The 16,950-nt window shown below is 41.7% G+C and overlaps 1 protein-coding gene across 2 annotated transcripts in view; it reads right to left on the bottom strand.

The window, feature by feature from the left end:
* The window catches only part of LOC307210602 (uncharacterized protein C11orf16 homolog), a 19,031-nt gene extending 2,081 nt beyond the window's left edge, over positions 1-16,950 (bottom strand). The window contains exons 1-4 of one of the 2 annotated variants that reach the window (XM_079966598.1): positions 16,664-16,950; positions 6,676-6,860; positions 6,199-6,319; positions 358-583 (exon numbers count right to left, since the gene is read on the bottom strand). In XM_079966598.1, the coding sequence (XP_079822724.1) occupies positions 358-583; positions 6,199-6,319; positions 6,676-6,842 (514 nt within the window). In that variant the 5' untranslated portion in view covers positions 6,843-6,860; positions 16,664-16,950. Of the gene's footprint in view, positions 1-357; positions 584-6,198; positions 6,362-6,675; positions 6,861-16,663 lie in introns of both variants that reach the window. The other variant, XM_079966597.1, reaches the window with a different exon arrangement.

Below are 16,950 nucleotides of genomic sequence, written 5' to 3'. Positions count from 1 at the left end.
GCTAATGCTAATAATAGTTTGTCAGTTTAAATCAATCTGATTAAGAATAGTTTGTCAGTTTAAATCAATCTGATTATGTAGCCACAAAAGGGTGGTCTTTATATTCCAGTCTAGAAAGTATGCATAATAATTAAATACCTGTTTTGAGGGTTTAAAAAAAAATATTCACCAGAGCTTTGACATAAGCAGTGTTTTTCCACCATATGCATAATTTAATAGTAAATGAAATATGAAGAGTAAATGAAAACCACAGGAGCATACTGCACTTCCTATGTTCAGGGCTATATTATACATATACACACCAAAAGCTAGTTCAGCTACTGGCTCATGTTAAAAAATAAACAAACTGGGTTTTACCTCTCAAGGGATCCCTGGTTTCCATGCCTTGGATGGTAGTGCCAGGGCCATATCTTTTTTGCTGTGGCTCCCAGGGTGCTAGCACTTTATCACCTGGCAGTATGGAATGCCTCATTCCATTCACACACTCAAACATGTCACTGCTGGCTGTTTCTTGCACGCATGTTGTGTCCTCACTCAGTCCAAATGACTTGGCAAACTGTACAAGAAAGGTTCTTTTCTCACCCTGGTGCCAGAAACAAGATGGGGAATTAAAATGAAAACCTAACAAGCTTTAGTCATGAAATAATCAGCAGTCACATCTATGATAGCTTAAGAAATGAAGGGCGGGAAATGCAGGAGGCTGGCCATGTTAGTACCAAGTTTTTGTTGTTGGAGGAAAATGTTAAGCTTGTGTCTTTTCATGCATGGTTTTAAAAAAGTTGATCAGGGTGGCAAGATAACAAGAAAAACGATTTAACTAAAGCTGTAGAAAATAATACTATACCAAAAAAAACCCCTTTTGCTGTTAACTTGAGGTAGAAAACATGCTGCTGTTCAGCTGGCATGCCAGGAAAAACTGTATTCTCAAAGGGCAAGTTCATAATAAAATGCTAAACAGATGTAGCTCAGTGGAAGAGGATGCACTTTGCAGGCAGAAATCCAGTTTAAAAGAATTAGCTAATAGATGGTATGGAAGACCTCCGAATGAGACCTTAGGCAGCTACTGCCAGCCAAGAGTAAAGAGTATTGGGCTAAATGAACAATAGTCTAATCTGGTATAAGCTTCCTGTGTTCCAACCGTTGGTAACAACTTTAGGAATTGCAAAATGCATGTGGGGTCCACCTGCCTACAATGGCTCCCCTATTAATTTCCAGAGAGAAGCATTACAGTAGGCTATGGGCGTAGCCAAGGGGGTACAGGGAGGGGCAGCTTCCCCCCCCCCATAATTAATAAAAATACATAGCTAACTGGGGTTCTCTACCCTAACAAAAATCCTGGCTATGCCCATGCAGTGGGCACATCTCTGTGTGTATTGGGTTGGCTGCAATTCCTATGTTACAGAGAGCAGTCCTCTAATTGAAGGACTTATCAAAGGACAGGCAGCCTCTACTTAAAAGTGTCCTTTGGTCTAAGTTTGGTTTAAAGATTAAAGAACCATTAGAAGGAAGAACTGGAGCCTTGAAGTTGGCCATCAACAGATAGGATCTGGACCAAAGACTGAGCTGGCATGTAGGTCGCAGTTTCCCCCACTTACGGTGAGATATATGGAATTTATTTTTAAGTTACATTCATCTGATGGCATTCAGTTAATGAGTCCCATCAGTGGAAGCCTGCACAGTGACTTAGATTTGTACAATGGGGCTTTCCCTCATCTTTTTCACCTGTGTTCTGCCTGTACTCCCCAAATTGACTCTGGGGGGGGATTGGGAGCACCCCTAGAATAGCATGAGGAGGGAGGAGAGGGGGATTATTCTGTCTGGCAAGCCTGTCCTGATAGTATTATCAGCACAGTACAATGTTGAATTCTTCCCAGTATTTCCTCATCTGCACCTATGTGTATGAATAAGCATATGCAATTTTTATTCTAATCACATTTTGTCCTTTTAATAAAAAAAATCCTCTTTTTTTAGCAATGCATAAGTGGCCACCATGTTGTGTAATGAAAGGAATCAAACACTACAAAACAAAACAAACATATATTATTGCCAGTCACTCCCACTACATGTACTGTAACTGTAATGGCGGCGCGCAGAGACGCTGCGGCTCAGTGCTCTCCTTTTGTTTTCAGCGTTTTGTTTTGTTTTCAGTGTTTTGTTTTCATTATTTTTACTTGTTCTGAGTATGTTTGGCCGGGCAAGAAAGATTTATAGCAGGCAGGAACTTCTGAAGGTCGGGTTACAGTGTGAACAAGCTGTGAGAGCTGATTATTTTCGCCCAGATAACGTTCCTGTGGGAGTAGCCAGGCCACCGGGCTCTCCATGGATTACTATGCCTCCAGGGAGGAGGCGAAGGCGGCGTAGAGACAGGAGGCAAAGGCGGGGTTGTCGGGCCGGCGTCCTGGTAAGATTGCAGAGGAGTCCATCTAAACCACCACTCCCTAGCATATTTCTTGCTAATGTGAGATCTCTTGCCAACAAGATGGATGAATTGAGGCTGCTGGCAGCAAAGAACAGTCTCGTAAAAGATTGCTGCGTCTTATTTGTCATTGAGACATGGCTTCAACCGTCCATACCAGACACGGCTATTCAGTTGGAAGGCTGTGTGGTACATCGTCATGACCGAGGCATGGACTTCGGAAAAACCAAAGGAGGGGGGCTGTGTGTGTATGTGAACAAATGCTGGTCCAATAATTCTAAGACCGTGGGCAGTTACTGTTCACCGGATTTGGAATATGTGGCTGTTAAATGCAGACCAGCCTATCTCCCTAGGGAGTTTACAGCTGTTATGCTAACTGGTGTGTACGTGCCACCAGATGCCAATGCCAACTTGGCTCTGGGATGCCTGCAGAGCCTTATCAGCAGCCAGCAAGACAAGCATCCTGAAGCTGTGCACATCATTGCGGGAGACTTCAATCATGTTGAACTTAAAACAGTGCTCCCAACGCTCTATCAGCATGTGAAATGTCCCACAAGGGGGGACAAGACACTGGATAAAGTTTATTCGAATGTAAATCACGGCTATAGGGCCTTACAGCTGCCACATTTGGGCCAGTCCGACCATATGTCTCTGTTCCTGGTACCAGCATATATCCCACTCAGGAAACGGGCTCCCACAATATCAAGGACTGTTAAAATCTGGCCTGAAGGCGCTATCCACCAGCTGCAGGACTGTTTTGAGAGAACCAATTGGGATATTTTCGATCGTTCAGACCTGGAGGAGCACACGGCGGCAGTTCTGTGCTATATCAATCACTGCACAGACACTGTCACAGTAAATAAATCCATCCGGTTTTATCCCAATCAGAAACCCTGGATGAATAGAGAGGTCCAGTGCCTGTTGCGGGAAAGGAATAGGGCTTTCAGGTCGGGCGAGGTGCAGCTTTACAGTGTGGCAAGAGCAAACTTGAAGAGGGGTATTCGACGGGCAAAACTGGTCTATAGGCAGAGGATTGAGGATAATTTAAGGAGTAACAACACAAGACAGATGTGGCAGGGGATTCAGCATATTACCAACTACAAACCTAACCTTGGTGCTGTCGATGGTGACCCTTTGCTGGCGGAGGAGCTTAACTTTTTCTTTGCTCGCTTCGAGAAGGAGCCACCTGAGACGCCGGTATTACAGCCACCAGCCCATAGGGGCCCCTCATTCACTGTAGAGGAGCATGAGGTGAGACAGGTATTGAGGATGGTGAATCCGAGGAAGGCTGCTGGACCTGATGGCATCACGGGAAAGGTGTTGAAGGGCTGTGCGGATCAGCTGGCGAAGGTCTTTACTAAGATCTTCAACAAGTCCTTACACCAGTCTATTGTCCCACCCTGCCTGAAGTCGTCAACTATTGTTCCTCTGCCTAAAAAATCTACAATCAGTAGTTTGAACGACTACAGACCAGTTGCACTGACTCCAATCATCATGAAGTGTTTTGAGAAACTGGTGCGCCGTCATATAATTTCCTGTCTTCCATCAACTTTTGACAACTACCAGTTTGCATACAGGGCAAATAGATCCACGGAAGACGCTATCACTATCACTCTCCATGCTGCTCTGTCCCATCTGGAGCAGCCGGGGAGTTATGTGAGGCTGCTGTTTGTGGATTTTAGCTCTGCTTTTAACACTATCCTCCCCCATAGACTGGTGTCCAAGCTAGAGGCGATTGGACTCTCCAACTCCACCTGTCTCTGGGTTTTGGATTTTTTGTCAGAACGTTCTCAGAGGGTTAGAGTGGGGTCACATATGTCCACAGCCCTTAGCCTTAACACCGGCTCACCACAGGGTTGTGTGTTGAGTCCCCTGCTCTATACTCTCTATACGTATGATTGTACAGCCATCTATCCCAGCAACAAAATCATCAAGTTTGCTGATGACACTACGGTGGTGGGGCTCATTTCAGGAGGGGATGAGTCCGCCTATCGGGACGAGGTGGAGCGGCTTTGTGTTTGGTGTGGAGAGAACAATCTGGCTCTTAATACGGCTAAGACCAAGGAATTGGTGGTGGATTACAGGAAAAAAAAGGCGGACATTCAGCCCTTGTATATCAAAGGGGAACGGGTGGAGAGGGTGGCGGAATTCAGGTTTTTGGGAGTGACTATCGATCAGGGCATGACTTGGAGCGCAAATACCACTGCTCTGGTGAAGAAGGCCCAGCAGAGAATTTATTTCCTCAGACTTTTAAAGAAGAACAATCTGAGTGAGAGACTGCTGGTGTCCTTCTACCGAGGCTCCATAGAGAGCATTCTCACATACTGTATTTGTGCCTGGTTCTCCAGTTGTACAGCTAGGAAGAGGAAGGTGCTCCAGAAGGTCATAACCACAGCCCAAAGGATTATTGGTCATCCTCTCCCATCTTTGGAAGAACTGTACGGTTCCCGTTGTCTTAGGAAAGCAAACAACATCCTGCAGGATGTATCTCACCCGGGATACAGTCTGTTTGCACTACTGCCTTCTGGCAGGAGATATAGAAACATCAAGTCAAGGACAAATAGACTGAAAAATAGTTTCTATCCAAGAGCTGTGGCCTTTTTAAATGCTGTAACTCGATAGTGTGACCTGGGAGTTTGATGGGTGTGGGTGTGGGTGTGGCTGGAATGTGGTTTGTTTGGTTGTTGTTGTTGTTTTGCTTTTGTTGTTTTTAAGGGATGGCATCCAATTTCGTTGCACTTGTGCAATGTTGCACTTGTGTAATGACAATAAAGAATCTATCTATCTATCTATCTATCTATCTACATGCTGAATACCAGGCATTTCAATTTTGTCAGTTTTCCAGAAACTTTGATAAACAGCATTGCCTTTTTCTTACACTTCAAAAACAGCACAACATTTTTTTTTAAGTTTCAAGTGCTAACAGCTAATGAATTGAAGGTTGTTTTTCCTGTGCACAGAGGACAAAAAGTGTCAAGTTTATATATATTAACACGCTAATACATTTCCAGCAAGTATAATGTCCATCTGTTTACTCATAACAACGGATGGGATATTGTCCCCAAACAGCATAAATCTCCAGATACACTTGGCAGGAAGGTTAAAACACACACACACACATAAGAAAACCTGTGCCAACAAGTTGGACAGAGACTTGGGTCACAGCCCCACCACACATTTCAAGCACATAGTTTTCCCTAAACTAAGAATTTTGGCACTGGTAGTTTGTTAAGGATGCTGGGAATTGTAGGTCCATGAGGGGTAAACTACATTTCCCAGGATTCTTTGAGGGGAACAGCATGTACTGTAAATGTATGATGTAGTTGTGGCCTTGGCAGCAGTTCTAATTTCTGAAGGTCTCACGCAAGATGGACCTTAGACAAGTCAAATGAAATCTAGAAATTTCTGAAAATATGGGGAAGTGGTTGTCAAATGGGGCTGAAAGCTTGGTGGTAATGTGACACAATTTTCAAATACAGATTGTAGCAACTCTGTACAATAAATGGCTAGAGAGTGATCCTCATGATCCATCAGAATTTCCAATTATTCAGCAGGTAAAAGGAGGGAAGGATGCCACTTAATGAGCAGGATGTATAATATTAAAGAGTTTTTTTCTCCATCAAAATGAGGCAGACACCAACTTCCATTGAATGCAGCAGTTGTGATTGACATACGCCCCTTGCCCAGAATCTGACGCCTTTAGCAGAATCCATAAAGATTCTGGGGTGAATTATTAATGTCTCATCTACACATGCCAGAAAAAAAATCATATAGCAACTTGCCTCTATAATAGCTTTTATTATTGTGCCAGGATAATAATAACCATCAGTTTCTCTTCTTGCCAAAACAGGAATGCCAACAGTGTCCAAGGATGTCTCCAAGTTTTTTACTGCCTCACATGCTCTAAGAGGAGGAAAATGGAGGCAGCGGCCAAAATGTAAACACCTTCAAATAACAGAGAAAGTGTTAATGTTCGTTTTATCTACACATGACAAGAAAAGCTACTTCATCTACAACAGCTAGAACCTTGATGCAGATGCAAAAGTTTTACCTCAGGAGTATTATTCTTCTGTACCCCTGTTTTGGCATCAACAATACCCCTCACCCCACTTGAAAAATCCGGAGATGTATCTACAATGCAACATCTATAACTGATCACTGGAATGGAATTTGCATATGAGAGCTGGCATTTCAAAATGCAGCTCTTGTTTGAACTCTTCAACTTTAGTCTGCCCACCCCCATACACACTTTTTATTACCTTGTTGTGATGAGCGGTCTAACAACACAGGCAGGATGTGCTGAAATGGCACCAGTGCAGGTGGAACTGGGATTAGCTGTGAAGCTGCTATGCACAGGTTTAGCTGGTGCTAGCATTGCACAGCAATGACTGTGGTACGGCAAAGAGAACCAGGTGCAGCCATCCATTCCTTTTGAAGTATTTCCCTACCAAAAAAGAAAAGGAAAAAAAGCAATCACCCCATAAGGCACGTTAAGTATTCTGAAGGAGGAAAACATGTCACCATGACATAACAGTAATTGCTGCCACCGCTCAAGCTCATAGCTTTGGAGAGCTCTCCTGAATGTCATCTGCAACAGTTATGAATCAGGCCCTAACGTCTGACATTGAATGGGAATAGATTTGTTTTTTTTTTTTTTATAAATATTTATTAAGATTTTTTTTAAAATACAAAATGCAAAAATAATAAACAATATAACATGGATCATAACACATTTTTCAGAACTTCTTTGGACTCCCTCGCGTCTCCCACTCCCACTTACATCGTTATAAATTTTTTCCAGCAATTTATCATCTTGTTTATATTCTTAAATTTTGTTCAGTTAATTTAATCTATTCTCCACAAATTTTATGTTTCCCTCAGTCTCACTTATCGTCAAGTTCAATCTAATTCAATGGTAGGCAATTATTTATGATCTAGCATCCTTCTTAGCATTCAACCAAATTACAATACTTTTGTAGATAAATCTTGAATTTCTTCCAGTCTTCTTCAACCCTCTCTTCTCCCAGGTCTCGGATTCTGCCAGTCATCTCGGCCAGTTGCATATAGTCCATCAGCTGCATCTGCCATTCTTCCAGTGTGGGTAGATCTTGAGTTTTCCAGCTCTTGGCGATGAGTATCCTTGCTGCCGTTGTTGCATACATAAAAAATGTTCGGTCCTTCTTTAACACCTTCTGGCCGACAATGCCCAGAAGGAAGGCCTCTGGTTTCTTAGTAAAGGTATACTTAAATACCTTTTTCAACTCATTATAAATCATTTCCCAGAAGGCCTTCACTCTAGGGCAAGTCCACCAGAGGTGAAAGAATGTTCCTTCATGTTCTTTACATTTCCAACATTTATTATCAGACAAATGGTATATTTTGGCAAGTTTAACTGGGGTCATGTACCATCTATATATCATTTTCATTACATTTTCCTTCAAAGCATTACATGCAGTGAAGTTCAGCCCAGTGGTCCACAACCTTTCCCAGTCCTCAAACATAATATTATGCCCAATATCCTGAGCCCACTTTATCATAACCGATTTAACCATTTCGTCTTGTGTATTCCATTTCAGCAGCAAGTTATACATTCTTGATAAAACCTTAGTTTTTGGCTCTAACAATTCTGTTTCCAACTTCGATTTCTCCACCTGGAACCCTAACTTTTTGTCATTTTTAAAAACTTCTTTAATCTGAGCGTAATGTAACCAGTCTCGCACTTTATCCTTCATTTTCTCCAAACTCTGCAATTTCCAATTGTCTCCATCTTTTTCTAATATTTCCCAATATTTTGGCCAGTTGGCCTCCATATTGAGTCTTTTTCGGGCCTTAGCTTCCAGAGGTGAAAGCCACCTCGGAGTTTTATTTTCCAATAAGTCTTTGTATTTTGTCCAGACTTTAAAAACTGCTTTCCTGACAATATGGTTCTTAAAGACCTTATTAATCTTAACCTTATCGTACCATAGATATGCATGCCAACCAAAGGCATTGTTAAACCCTTCCAAGTCCAATACGTCAGTGTCCTCAAGAAGTAGCCAGTCTTTTAGCCAGCAAAAGGCTGCGGCTTCATAATACAACTTTAGGTCTGGCAGGGCAAAGCCCCCTCTTTCTTTCGCATCAGTTAGTATCTTGAACTTAATTCTGGGCTTTTTGCCCTGCCAGACAAATCTAGATATATCTCTCTGCCACTTCCGGAAACACTCTGTCTTGTCCACAATCTGCAATGTTTGAAACAGAAACAACATCCTTGGCAATACATTCATCTTAACAGCAGCGATTCGGCCTAACAGAGAAAGCTTCAATTTTGTCCAACTATCCAAATCTCTCTTAATTTCAGACCAACATTTTTCATAATTATCCTTAAATAGACTCAGATTTTTTGCTGTTATGTTTACCCCTAGGTACTTTACTTTTTTAACCACAGTTAGTTCCGTTTCTCTCTGAAACTGTTCCGACTCTACATCTGTCAGATTTTTCCCCAACACCTTAGTTTTCTGTTTATTTAGTTTAAATCCTGCCACCCGACCAAAATCTTGAATCAATTGTAATACTCTTTTTGTACTAGATTCTGGCTCCTGCAGGGTCAAAACTAGGTCATCTGCAAAAGCTTTAAGTTTATATTGTTTCGCTCCGACCTGAATCCCTTCCACCAACCGGTCCCCTCTAATCATATTCAAGAGCACCTCCAGAACTGATATAAATAACAAAGGGGAAATCGGGCAGCCTTGTCGTGTTCCTTTTTCAATTTTAAACTCTTCAGTGACCACATTGTTTACTATCAATTTAGCCTTTTGTTCTGAATATATTGCATCAATCCCATTCTCAAAACCCCGACCCACTCCCATTTCTTTTAAATTTCCCTTCATAAATTTCCAAGAAATATTATCAAAGGCCTTCTCCGCATCTATAAAGATTAACACTGCTTTTGTATTTATATCAGTTTGCAAAAGTTCCAAAATGTCAATAATGTTCCTTGTATTAGCAAACATGTGTCTACCTGGGAGAAAGCCTGCCTGGTCTTTATGAATTACTTCATTTAGAACTTTTTTAAATCTACTTGCCAAAACATCTGCAAAAATTTTGTAATCCACATTTAAAAGGGAGATGGGACGGTAGTTCTTAAGTTGTGTCTTTTCAGCTTCCGATTTTGGTATCAATGTGATGAAAGCTTCCTTCCACGATTCCGGCGCCCTCCTCCCCTCCATAATTTCATTGCTAACCTCCATCAATGGTTGAATCAAATGGTCTTTTAATATCTTATAATACTTGGAGGTTAGCCCGTCTGGCCCTGGAGATTTGCCCGGTTTCATGTTTTGAATGGCTTGTTCAATTTCTTGACATGTTATTTCACTGTTCAGGAGAGATCTATTTTCTTGTGACAGCCTTTTAAGTCCATTTTTCTCCAAAAATTGTTTTATCTCATCTTCATTCTGCGGCCCTTGAGTATATAATTTTTTGAAGTATTTCTGGAAACACTTTCTAATCTCCGTGGGGTTCTGAATGTTTCTTCCTTCAATTTCCAAATTTGTAACTGTATTCAATTTTTGTCTCTTCTTCAACTGCCAAGCTAGCAGTTTCCCACATTTGTTTGCCGATTCAAAAGTTTTTTGTTTCATTAATTTAACCTTCCACTCTATTTCCTGATTTATCAGTTTAGAATACTGTGCTTGATAGAGTTTGATTTCTCTCAAGATCGGCAGGGACTTCGGGTTTGATCTTAACTTCTTCTCCAGTTCTTTTATTTTCTCCAAAATCTTATCTTTTCTGTCATTTTGTTTCCTCTTCCTTGCCACGTTCTGTTGTATCAAGAACCCCCTCATCACAGCTTTACTTGCATCCCAAATAATTCTTTTTTCCACCGCAGTGTTCATATTTATCTCAAAGTAATCCTTCAGTGCTTTCTGGGCCTTCTTAGTAATCTCCTGATCTCTGAACAAATTGTCATTCATCTTCCATCTAAAGGAGCCAGTTGGTAATAGTATCATATCCATTTTCAGTGCGTTATGGTCGGAGCAGGTTTTTGGGCAGATTTCCACCTTTCTGACCTTCGGTGCCAGACCTCTAGTTATCCATATTTGGTCGATTCTTGTCCAAGTCAGCTGAGCTTCAGAGAAGAATGTTCCTTCTTTTCCCAAGGGATTCTTCGTTCTCCAAATATCTATCCAGTCCATATTGTCAGTCAGTTCAAAAAAGGTCTTTGGTAGTCTGCCATCTTTAGTGACATTCTGGCTTTGTGACTTGTCCATATTTGTTGATACAACCCCGTTCATATCTCCCATCATAATGATGTTGTCATAATCCAGATGTTCCAGCATAGTCTCATGCAACTTCTTGAAAAATTCCGACTTCCCTTCATTTGGTGCATAAATTCCTAATATCAGAATCTTTTCTCCTTGATGTTGTATTTCAATTGCCAAAATTCTTCCATGTTCATCTTTAAATAAGAATTTGGGTGACAGGCTCTCTTTTGCATATATCACCACGCCTCTCTTCTTTACTTTGTCTGAAGATATAAATTCCTGACCAAGTCTTTTGTTTATTAGTACTTTCCGGTGGAGCCTAGTCACATGTGTTTCTTGTAAGCAAATAATGTCCAATTGTTCCTTTTTCAATATATGAAAAATTTTCCTTCTTTTTTCCGGAATGTTACAGCCATTTATATTCCAGCTCAAAAGTTGCAGAGACATCCTGGATAAGTCTGGTTATTTTTCTAGGGGTAATACCTTGTTCGCTGGGTCTTCAGAATCCGAGGGTGCAGGCACCTCTGGTACTACAGGCCCCGAGGGTAATTCCAGTCCTTTTTGAAGGTCCTCTCCGTACGCAATCAGAAATTTATCTCTATCTTCCAGTGATCTAATTTTAATCTTCTTCCCTCTAAAAGTAAAAGATAATCCTTGAGGAAAGTCCCACCTGAAGATAATTGTGTTGCTCCTTAACAGTCTTGTTAGTTCCAAATAGTCAGCTCTAAGATCCAACAGTTGTTTAGGAATATCCTTAAAAATTTCGATTCTTTTATCCAGAATGTCCAGTGACTTTCCGTAATGTAAACCCAAAATCTTGTCCCTTTCCTCCTTTGATCTCAATATTATTAAACAGTCTCTGGGCTTCTCTCTCTTTATAAGTCTTCCAAGTCTAAAGGCTGATGTAATTTTGAAGTCCTTTTCCTCTAGGTTCCAAAACTTGGAAAATTCTTTAGTCAGGAACTCAGCTAAGTTGCCTTCCTCCACCTCTGGTATCGACCTTATCCTTAAATTAGTCTGTCTATTCTGTAGTTCTATCATAGAAAGATAGGTCTGATGTTCACCTACTTGTTTGCTGAGTGGTCTTACCTCTTTCTCTAAATTTCCCAATCTTTGGCTGGTATCTTCAGCCAATTTCCGATTTTCACCTGCAGTCTCCTTCAGTTCTCCAATTGCTTGCACATTTTGTGCAACTTGTCCAGTTAGTCTATTTAGACATTCAGTATTTTGTTCAATTTTAGCTGTTTGTTGATCAGCTTTTTTATCCAAAGATTCCACTTTTTTTTCCAAAGATTCCAGTTTTTCAAGAATTTTCTCTAAGGTAGAACTGATTCCTCCTGAGGCCATCTCTTCCAATTGAAATTCCTCAGTTTCTGCCCTTGGCAGAAAAGCAGCTTCTTTCTCAGAAGTCAGAGTAGGCAAAGTAAGCACAGTAGGCACAGATGATCTACGTGCCTGGGAGACTGCGGTTAGAGTTGTTTGTCTGGTTCTCGGTCCCTTTCTTCTTGCGCCACTCATTCCAGAGTTATCTAAAATTCAAGGTCAAGCTGAGTTGTTCCCATGAGAAAAACAGCGGCCCAGATGGTAATAGACAAACAGGAGGCCGGGAAAGAGAAAGTAAAACAATGTCACTGCTATTAGTCCCAAATCCTCTAGGGGGAACTTAAAATGTCTTTAGAAAAGAAGACAATTTCCATAAAAATATTGTAATCCCATTTAATGTCCGAGAGCCTTCAATAAGGTAATTTTTGGCAGAGTTAGTGTTTAAAAAGTCACAGTGTTTCAGTGTTTCAGACAGTGCTTTGCTGGTATTCCAAAAGATGCTTCAAAGTAACCAGTTCAAACTCCCTCAGATTGTTTCAAAGTTTAGGTTCAAAAGTATCCAGCCCTGCAAGCTGGCTACTCAATTACTCAGGCAGTTCCAGCACCTGGGTTTCTTACTTTAATTGTAATCCAAATAGAAGAAAGGTATCAAAGTCCACATAAAAGTCTTATAATCAATTACTTAGAGTCCTTATTTCAGCTTAAAAATAATTTCCATGCATGCCCAGATCTGTTAGATTAAAAGTTCACTCTTTGCCTCCACTCCTCCGGCTCTTTGCTTAATGATTCAATGACAGCGGAAGACGGACTTCCTATTTTTCGTCACTCCGCTTTCAGCCAAATTAAGTACTTAAAGTCCCGAAACTTTTAAAGTCCGTTTACTCACGGGTTGTTGTTTTCCGAATCTGTAGTTTAGGAAGAAAGGACAGCGCTCACCGGCAGCAGCAACGCGGCTTCACTCCGCCGATTGCGGAACGATCCTCAGCGCCGCAACCCCCTCCGCGATCCGGAGCCCCTTACGGGGCTCCTTCAACGTTTTGGGGGCTGCTCCTGGCGCCCGCCGGACCCCAAGACCACAGGCTTCTGCTGCCTGTGGTTTTCCTGAATGGGTCCCCGCTTCGCCGCAGCGGGAGACCCTTTTCGGCGGAGCTTCCCTTTCCCGACTAGGAAAGGGCAGCCATTGCCGTTCGCGCCGCCTCCGGAAGTGAATGGGAATAGATTTGAAAGTACTAACTACTGGTAAGGAATTAAATTCTTTATCTGGACCAACTTTTTACAAAAGCACAATTGTGAGGAATGGCTGAGTTCTGCTTGGGATTTGAAGGTGGTGAGCAAAACTGACACTGCTATAGAAGTATCATAGAATCATAGAATCATAGAATCATAGAGTTGGAAGAGACCACAAGGGCCATCGAGTCCAACCCCCTGCCAAGCAGGAAACACCATCAGAGCACTCCTAACATATGGTTGTCAAGCCTCTGCTTAAAGACCTCCAAAGAAGGAGACTCCACCACACTCCTTGGCAGAAAATTCCACTGTCGAACAGCTCTTACTGTCAGGAAGTTCTTCCTAATGTTTAGGTGGAATCTTCTTTCTTGTAGTTTGGAACCATTGCTCCGTGTCCGCTTCTCTGGAGCAGCAGAAAACAACCTTTCTCCCTCCTCTATGTGACATCCTTTTATATATTTGAACATGGCTATCATATCACCCATTAACCTCCTCTTCTCCAGGCTAAACTTGCCCAGCTCCCTTAGCCGTTCCTCATAAGGCATCATTTCCAGGCCTTTGACCATTTTGGTTGCCCTCCTCTGGACACGTTCCAGTTTGTCAGTGTCCTTCTTGAACTGTGGTGCCCAGAACTGGACACAGTACTCCAGGTGAGGTCTGACCAGAGCAGAATACACTGGCACTATTACTTCCCTTGATCTAGATGCTATACTCCTATTGATGCAGCCCAGAATTGCACTGGCTTTTTTAGCTGCCGCGTCACAGCACTGTAGCAGCACTGTCCAAAATAACAGCAGCAGCATCAACAACGATAACTTGATAATCCCCATTTGGTGTCTACATTTGTATGGTCTTACATTTTAAAGAGCCCCAGCTCCATTTCCTAGCCACCGTCCCGCAGAACAATACCACTGTTTTTCAGTTGCAATCCTGTGCTCTTTTTTAAGGTTTTAGGATCCCCGCTAAATACAGCATTTAAGATTATGTTTGAATGTGCAATTCCTGGAATCGCAAGGGAGAAGAAGGGAAGAAGGTAGATGAAAGTCTACTGGTAGACTTTTTGGTTTTTATTCTGTGAACCGCCCTGAGACCTCTGGGTATAGGGCGGTATATGAATTCAATTATTATTATTATTATTATTATTAATAATAATAATAATAATAATAAATCTCTATGTGATTATTAATTCAGTTCAAGTGCAAGAAAATGTGTGGAAAATACCCACTACTTCAGTATAAATAAAGCTGCAATTGTAGACACGCTCACATGGCAATATAACCCAGGGGTGCTTGCTTCTGAATAGACATGCATAGGTTTGTATTGTGAATTTTTGATGAAATACACCAACTTTTTATGTAATACAGAAAAAACACCAATGTAGCATGGAAGTAGTAAGTAGTAAGTACAGTTGGTCCACACAGTTTGAACCACACAACAACAACAATGGTTGTGCGTTTTTGCATAGGTCTCTGTTTGTAAATAAATTCTCTGAGCTTGGTGGAGAAGTTTAAATCTTTTTGTCCAGAACAGCACTATGTATCCTTTTTGCTGCTGTTGCCAAAATCAGTGGAGTTGGGCAGAGGGAGGAAGATTTGCTTAGGAGCCAGATCAGGTCTCCAGAATGGGGGTTAGCCACCTAACACAGGGGTTCTACTCAAGATGATCCTCAACCATCTACATTGCTGGTGGGACAACTCGGTTATTGGTGTAGGTAGGATTTTGCAACCTGCATGGTCAGTTTGCCATTGTCAGTTGCAATGTGCCTGTTTTTCCAGAAACACTTCCCACATCTCTGCATATCACATTAGAGGTTGGTATGGGAATTAGACAAATCAAATCTATTAATAAGGCAATCAAATACAGGTTATAGCCAAGAGAAACATTCGCCCTGCTTCCCTTTGTGCACTCCATAACCTAACCAGAAACATAGGAATAGGTTATATAGGTTGTGCTCCCAAAGTACCTCATGATTCAGAAAGCACCTCAGGTAATGCTTCCATAGTTGAAATAGGTTTAGAAAAAGTCGTTCCATTTAAGTCATGCAAAATTATGGTGGGGAAATATTTTGATCTGCTCTGTGTTCTCTTGTGCTTCATAATCACTGCCTTCTTGCAACAAGGGAATGATCATACAGAGAAATGGCATGTGAAGAGAGAACTTACTCTGCGGCTGTCAAGGTAAGATTTGCAACGTGACAGTAAATGCCAGGCATTTATCAGGCACGCTGGCAAAAAGATTTTGTAGCACTTCAGAGATTGATACAATCTGACTTGATTATGGGTGTCAGCATTAAAAAGGAGATGGGTGTTTTTCAGAGTGCTCATCATGTGCTTATTATTTTGTTGGTTAACTGTTTTAGCATTTCCCAGGAGGAAAAACAAAAACAAAAGAGGTTTGAGGCCTGGGAGACAGGGCTCACCTCTAACAGAAGGACTCCCTTGAGAAAATATGTAGCAACTGTGCAATCATTAAGACATCAAATCATCTGGAAACTGTATACTGCTGACATGCTAATTCAAGCAAAATCAAGACCTATATTATCTGTGCCTCACTTCTATTTTATTCTAACTAGGCCTGTCAACCAAATAAATAAAATTTACACCTGCTTTCTTGCTATTAATTGATTACAGTATATTACATGTAAAACAATTAGCATATTCCAAAAGTTATAGCATATAATCTTTGTGCATACTGAAGGAAGTGTGAGGTAGTTTTTTTTCTTATTTCTTTATTACCTGCCCTTCATCCTAAGGTCACAAGGTGCAAAGCAGCGGTAAAACACATTAAGAACTATTTAAAACAACTTACAACAATAAACAATTTGTTTATTCAAGTGTAAGGCTGCAATCTTATGCACACATACCTGTTCTATTGAATTCAGTAGAACTTATTAAGTTACCATCCATTGGAAATAAAGATTATTTTTAGTGCTTCTCTATTACAGTAACACAAATAGCACCAAATATATACCCAAATCTACCAAGTAAATTGAAGCCATCTACCAACTAAGCCAAGGGACGCAGGTGGCGCTGTGGGTTAAAGCCTCAGCGCCTAGGGCTTGCCGATCGAAAGGTCGGCGGTTCGAATCCCTGCGGCGGGGTGCGCTCCCGCTGCTCGGTCCCAGCGCCTGCCAACCTAGCAGTTCGAAAGCACCTCCGGGTGCAAGTAGATAAATAGGGACCGCTTACCAGCGGGAAGGTAAACGGCGTTTCCGTGTGCGGCTCTGGCTCGCCAGAGCAGCAATGTCACGCTGGCCACGTGACCCGGAAGTGTCTCCGGACAGCGCTGGCCCCTGGCCTCTTGAGTGAGATGGGCGCACAACCCCAGAGTCTGTCAAGACTGGCCCGTACGGGCAGGGGTACCTTTACCTTTACCTTTACCAACTAAGCCAGCAAGGGGGAGGCAAACCTAAAACTCTTCAGTCCATTGATTTGCTAAAATGGTAATTAGAACTCACCAGATGCTTGCAGTACTAAATGCTGGGATCTTTCAGTTGGCTTGACTTCAACAATACGGCACCTCTCTGCTGAGAAGGAGTGTTATTGGTGGCTGTTTTCTGTTTCTAAGCAGGTTGCTATAGAGTCACTACAAACAGGAACTTGTGTCTGATAGTACAGAATGTGTGAAACACACACACACACACACATTCATACTGTCTGAATATCAGCTGTGAATGTTTTCTCAGGTACATTTTATTTCTAAACTCAGTAACACTAAATACTGAAGAAAGAAAAATGACAAGGG

This window comes from Podarcis cretensis (genome assembly GCF_951804945.1).
Source record: "Podarcis cretensis genome assembly, chromosome: 1".
Taxonomy (NCBI): Eukaryota; Metazoa; Chordata; class Lepidosauria; order Squamata; family Lacertidae; genus Podarcis; species Podarcis cretensis.
This window is presented reverse-complemented; position numbering and strand designations above follow the sequence as displayed.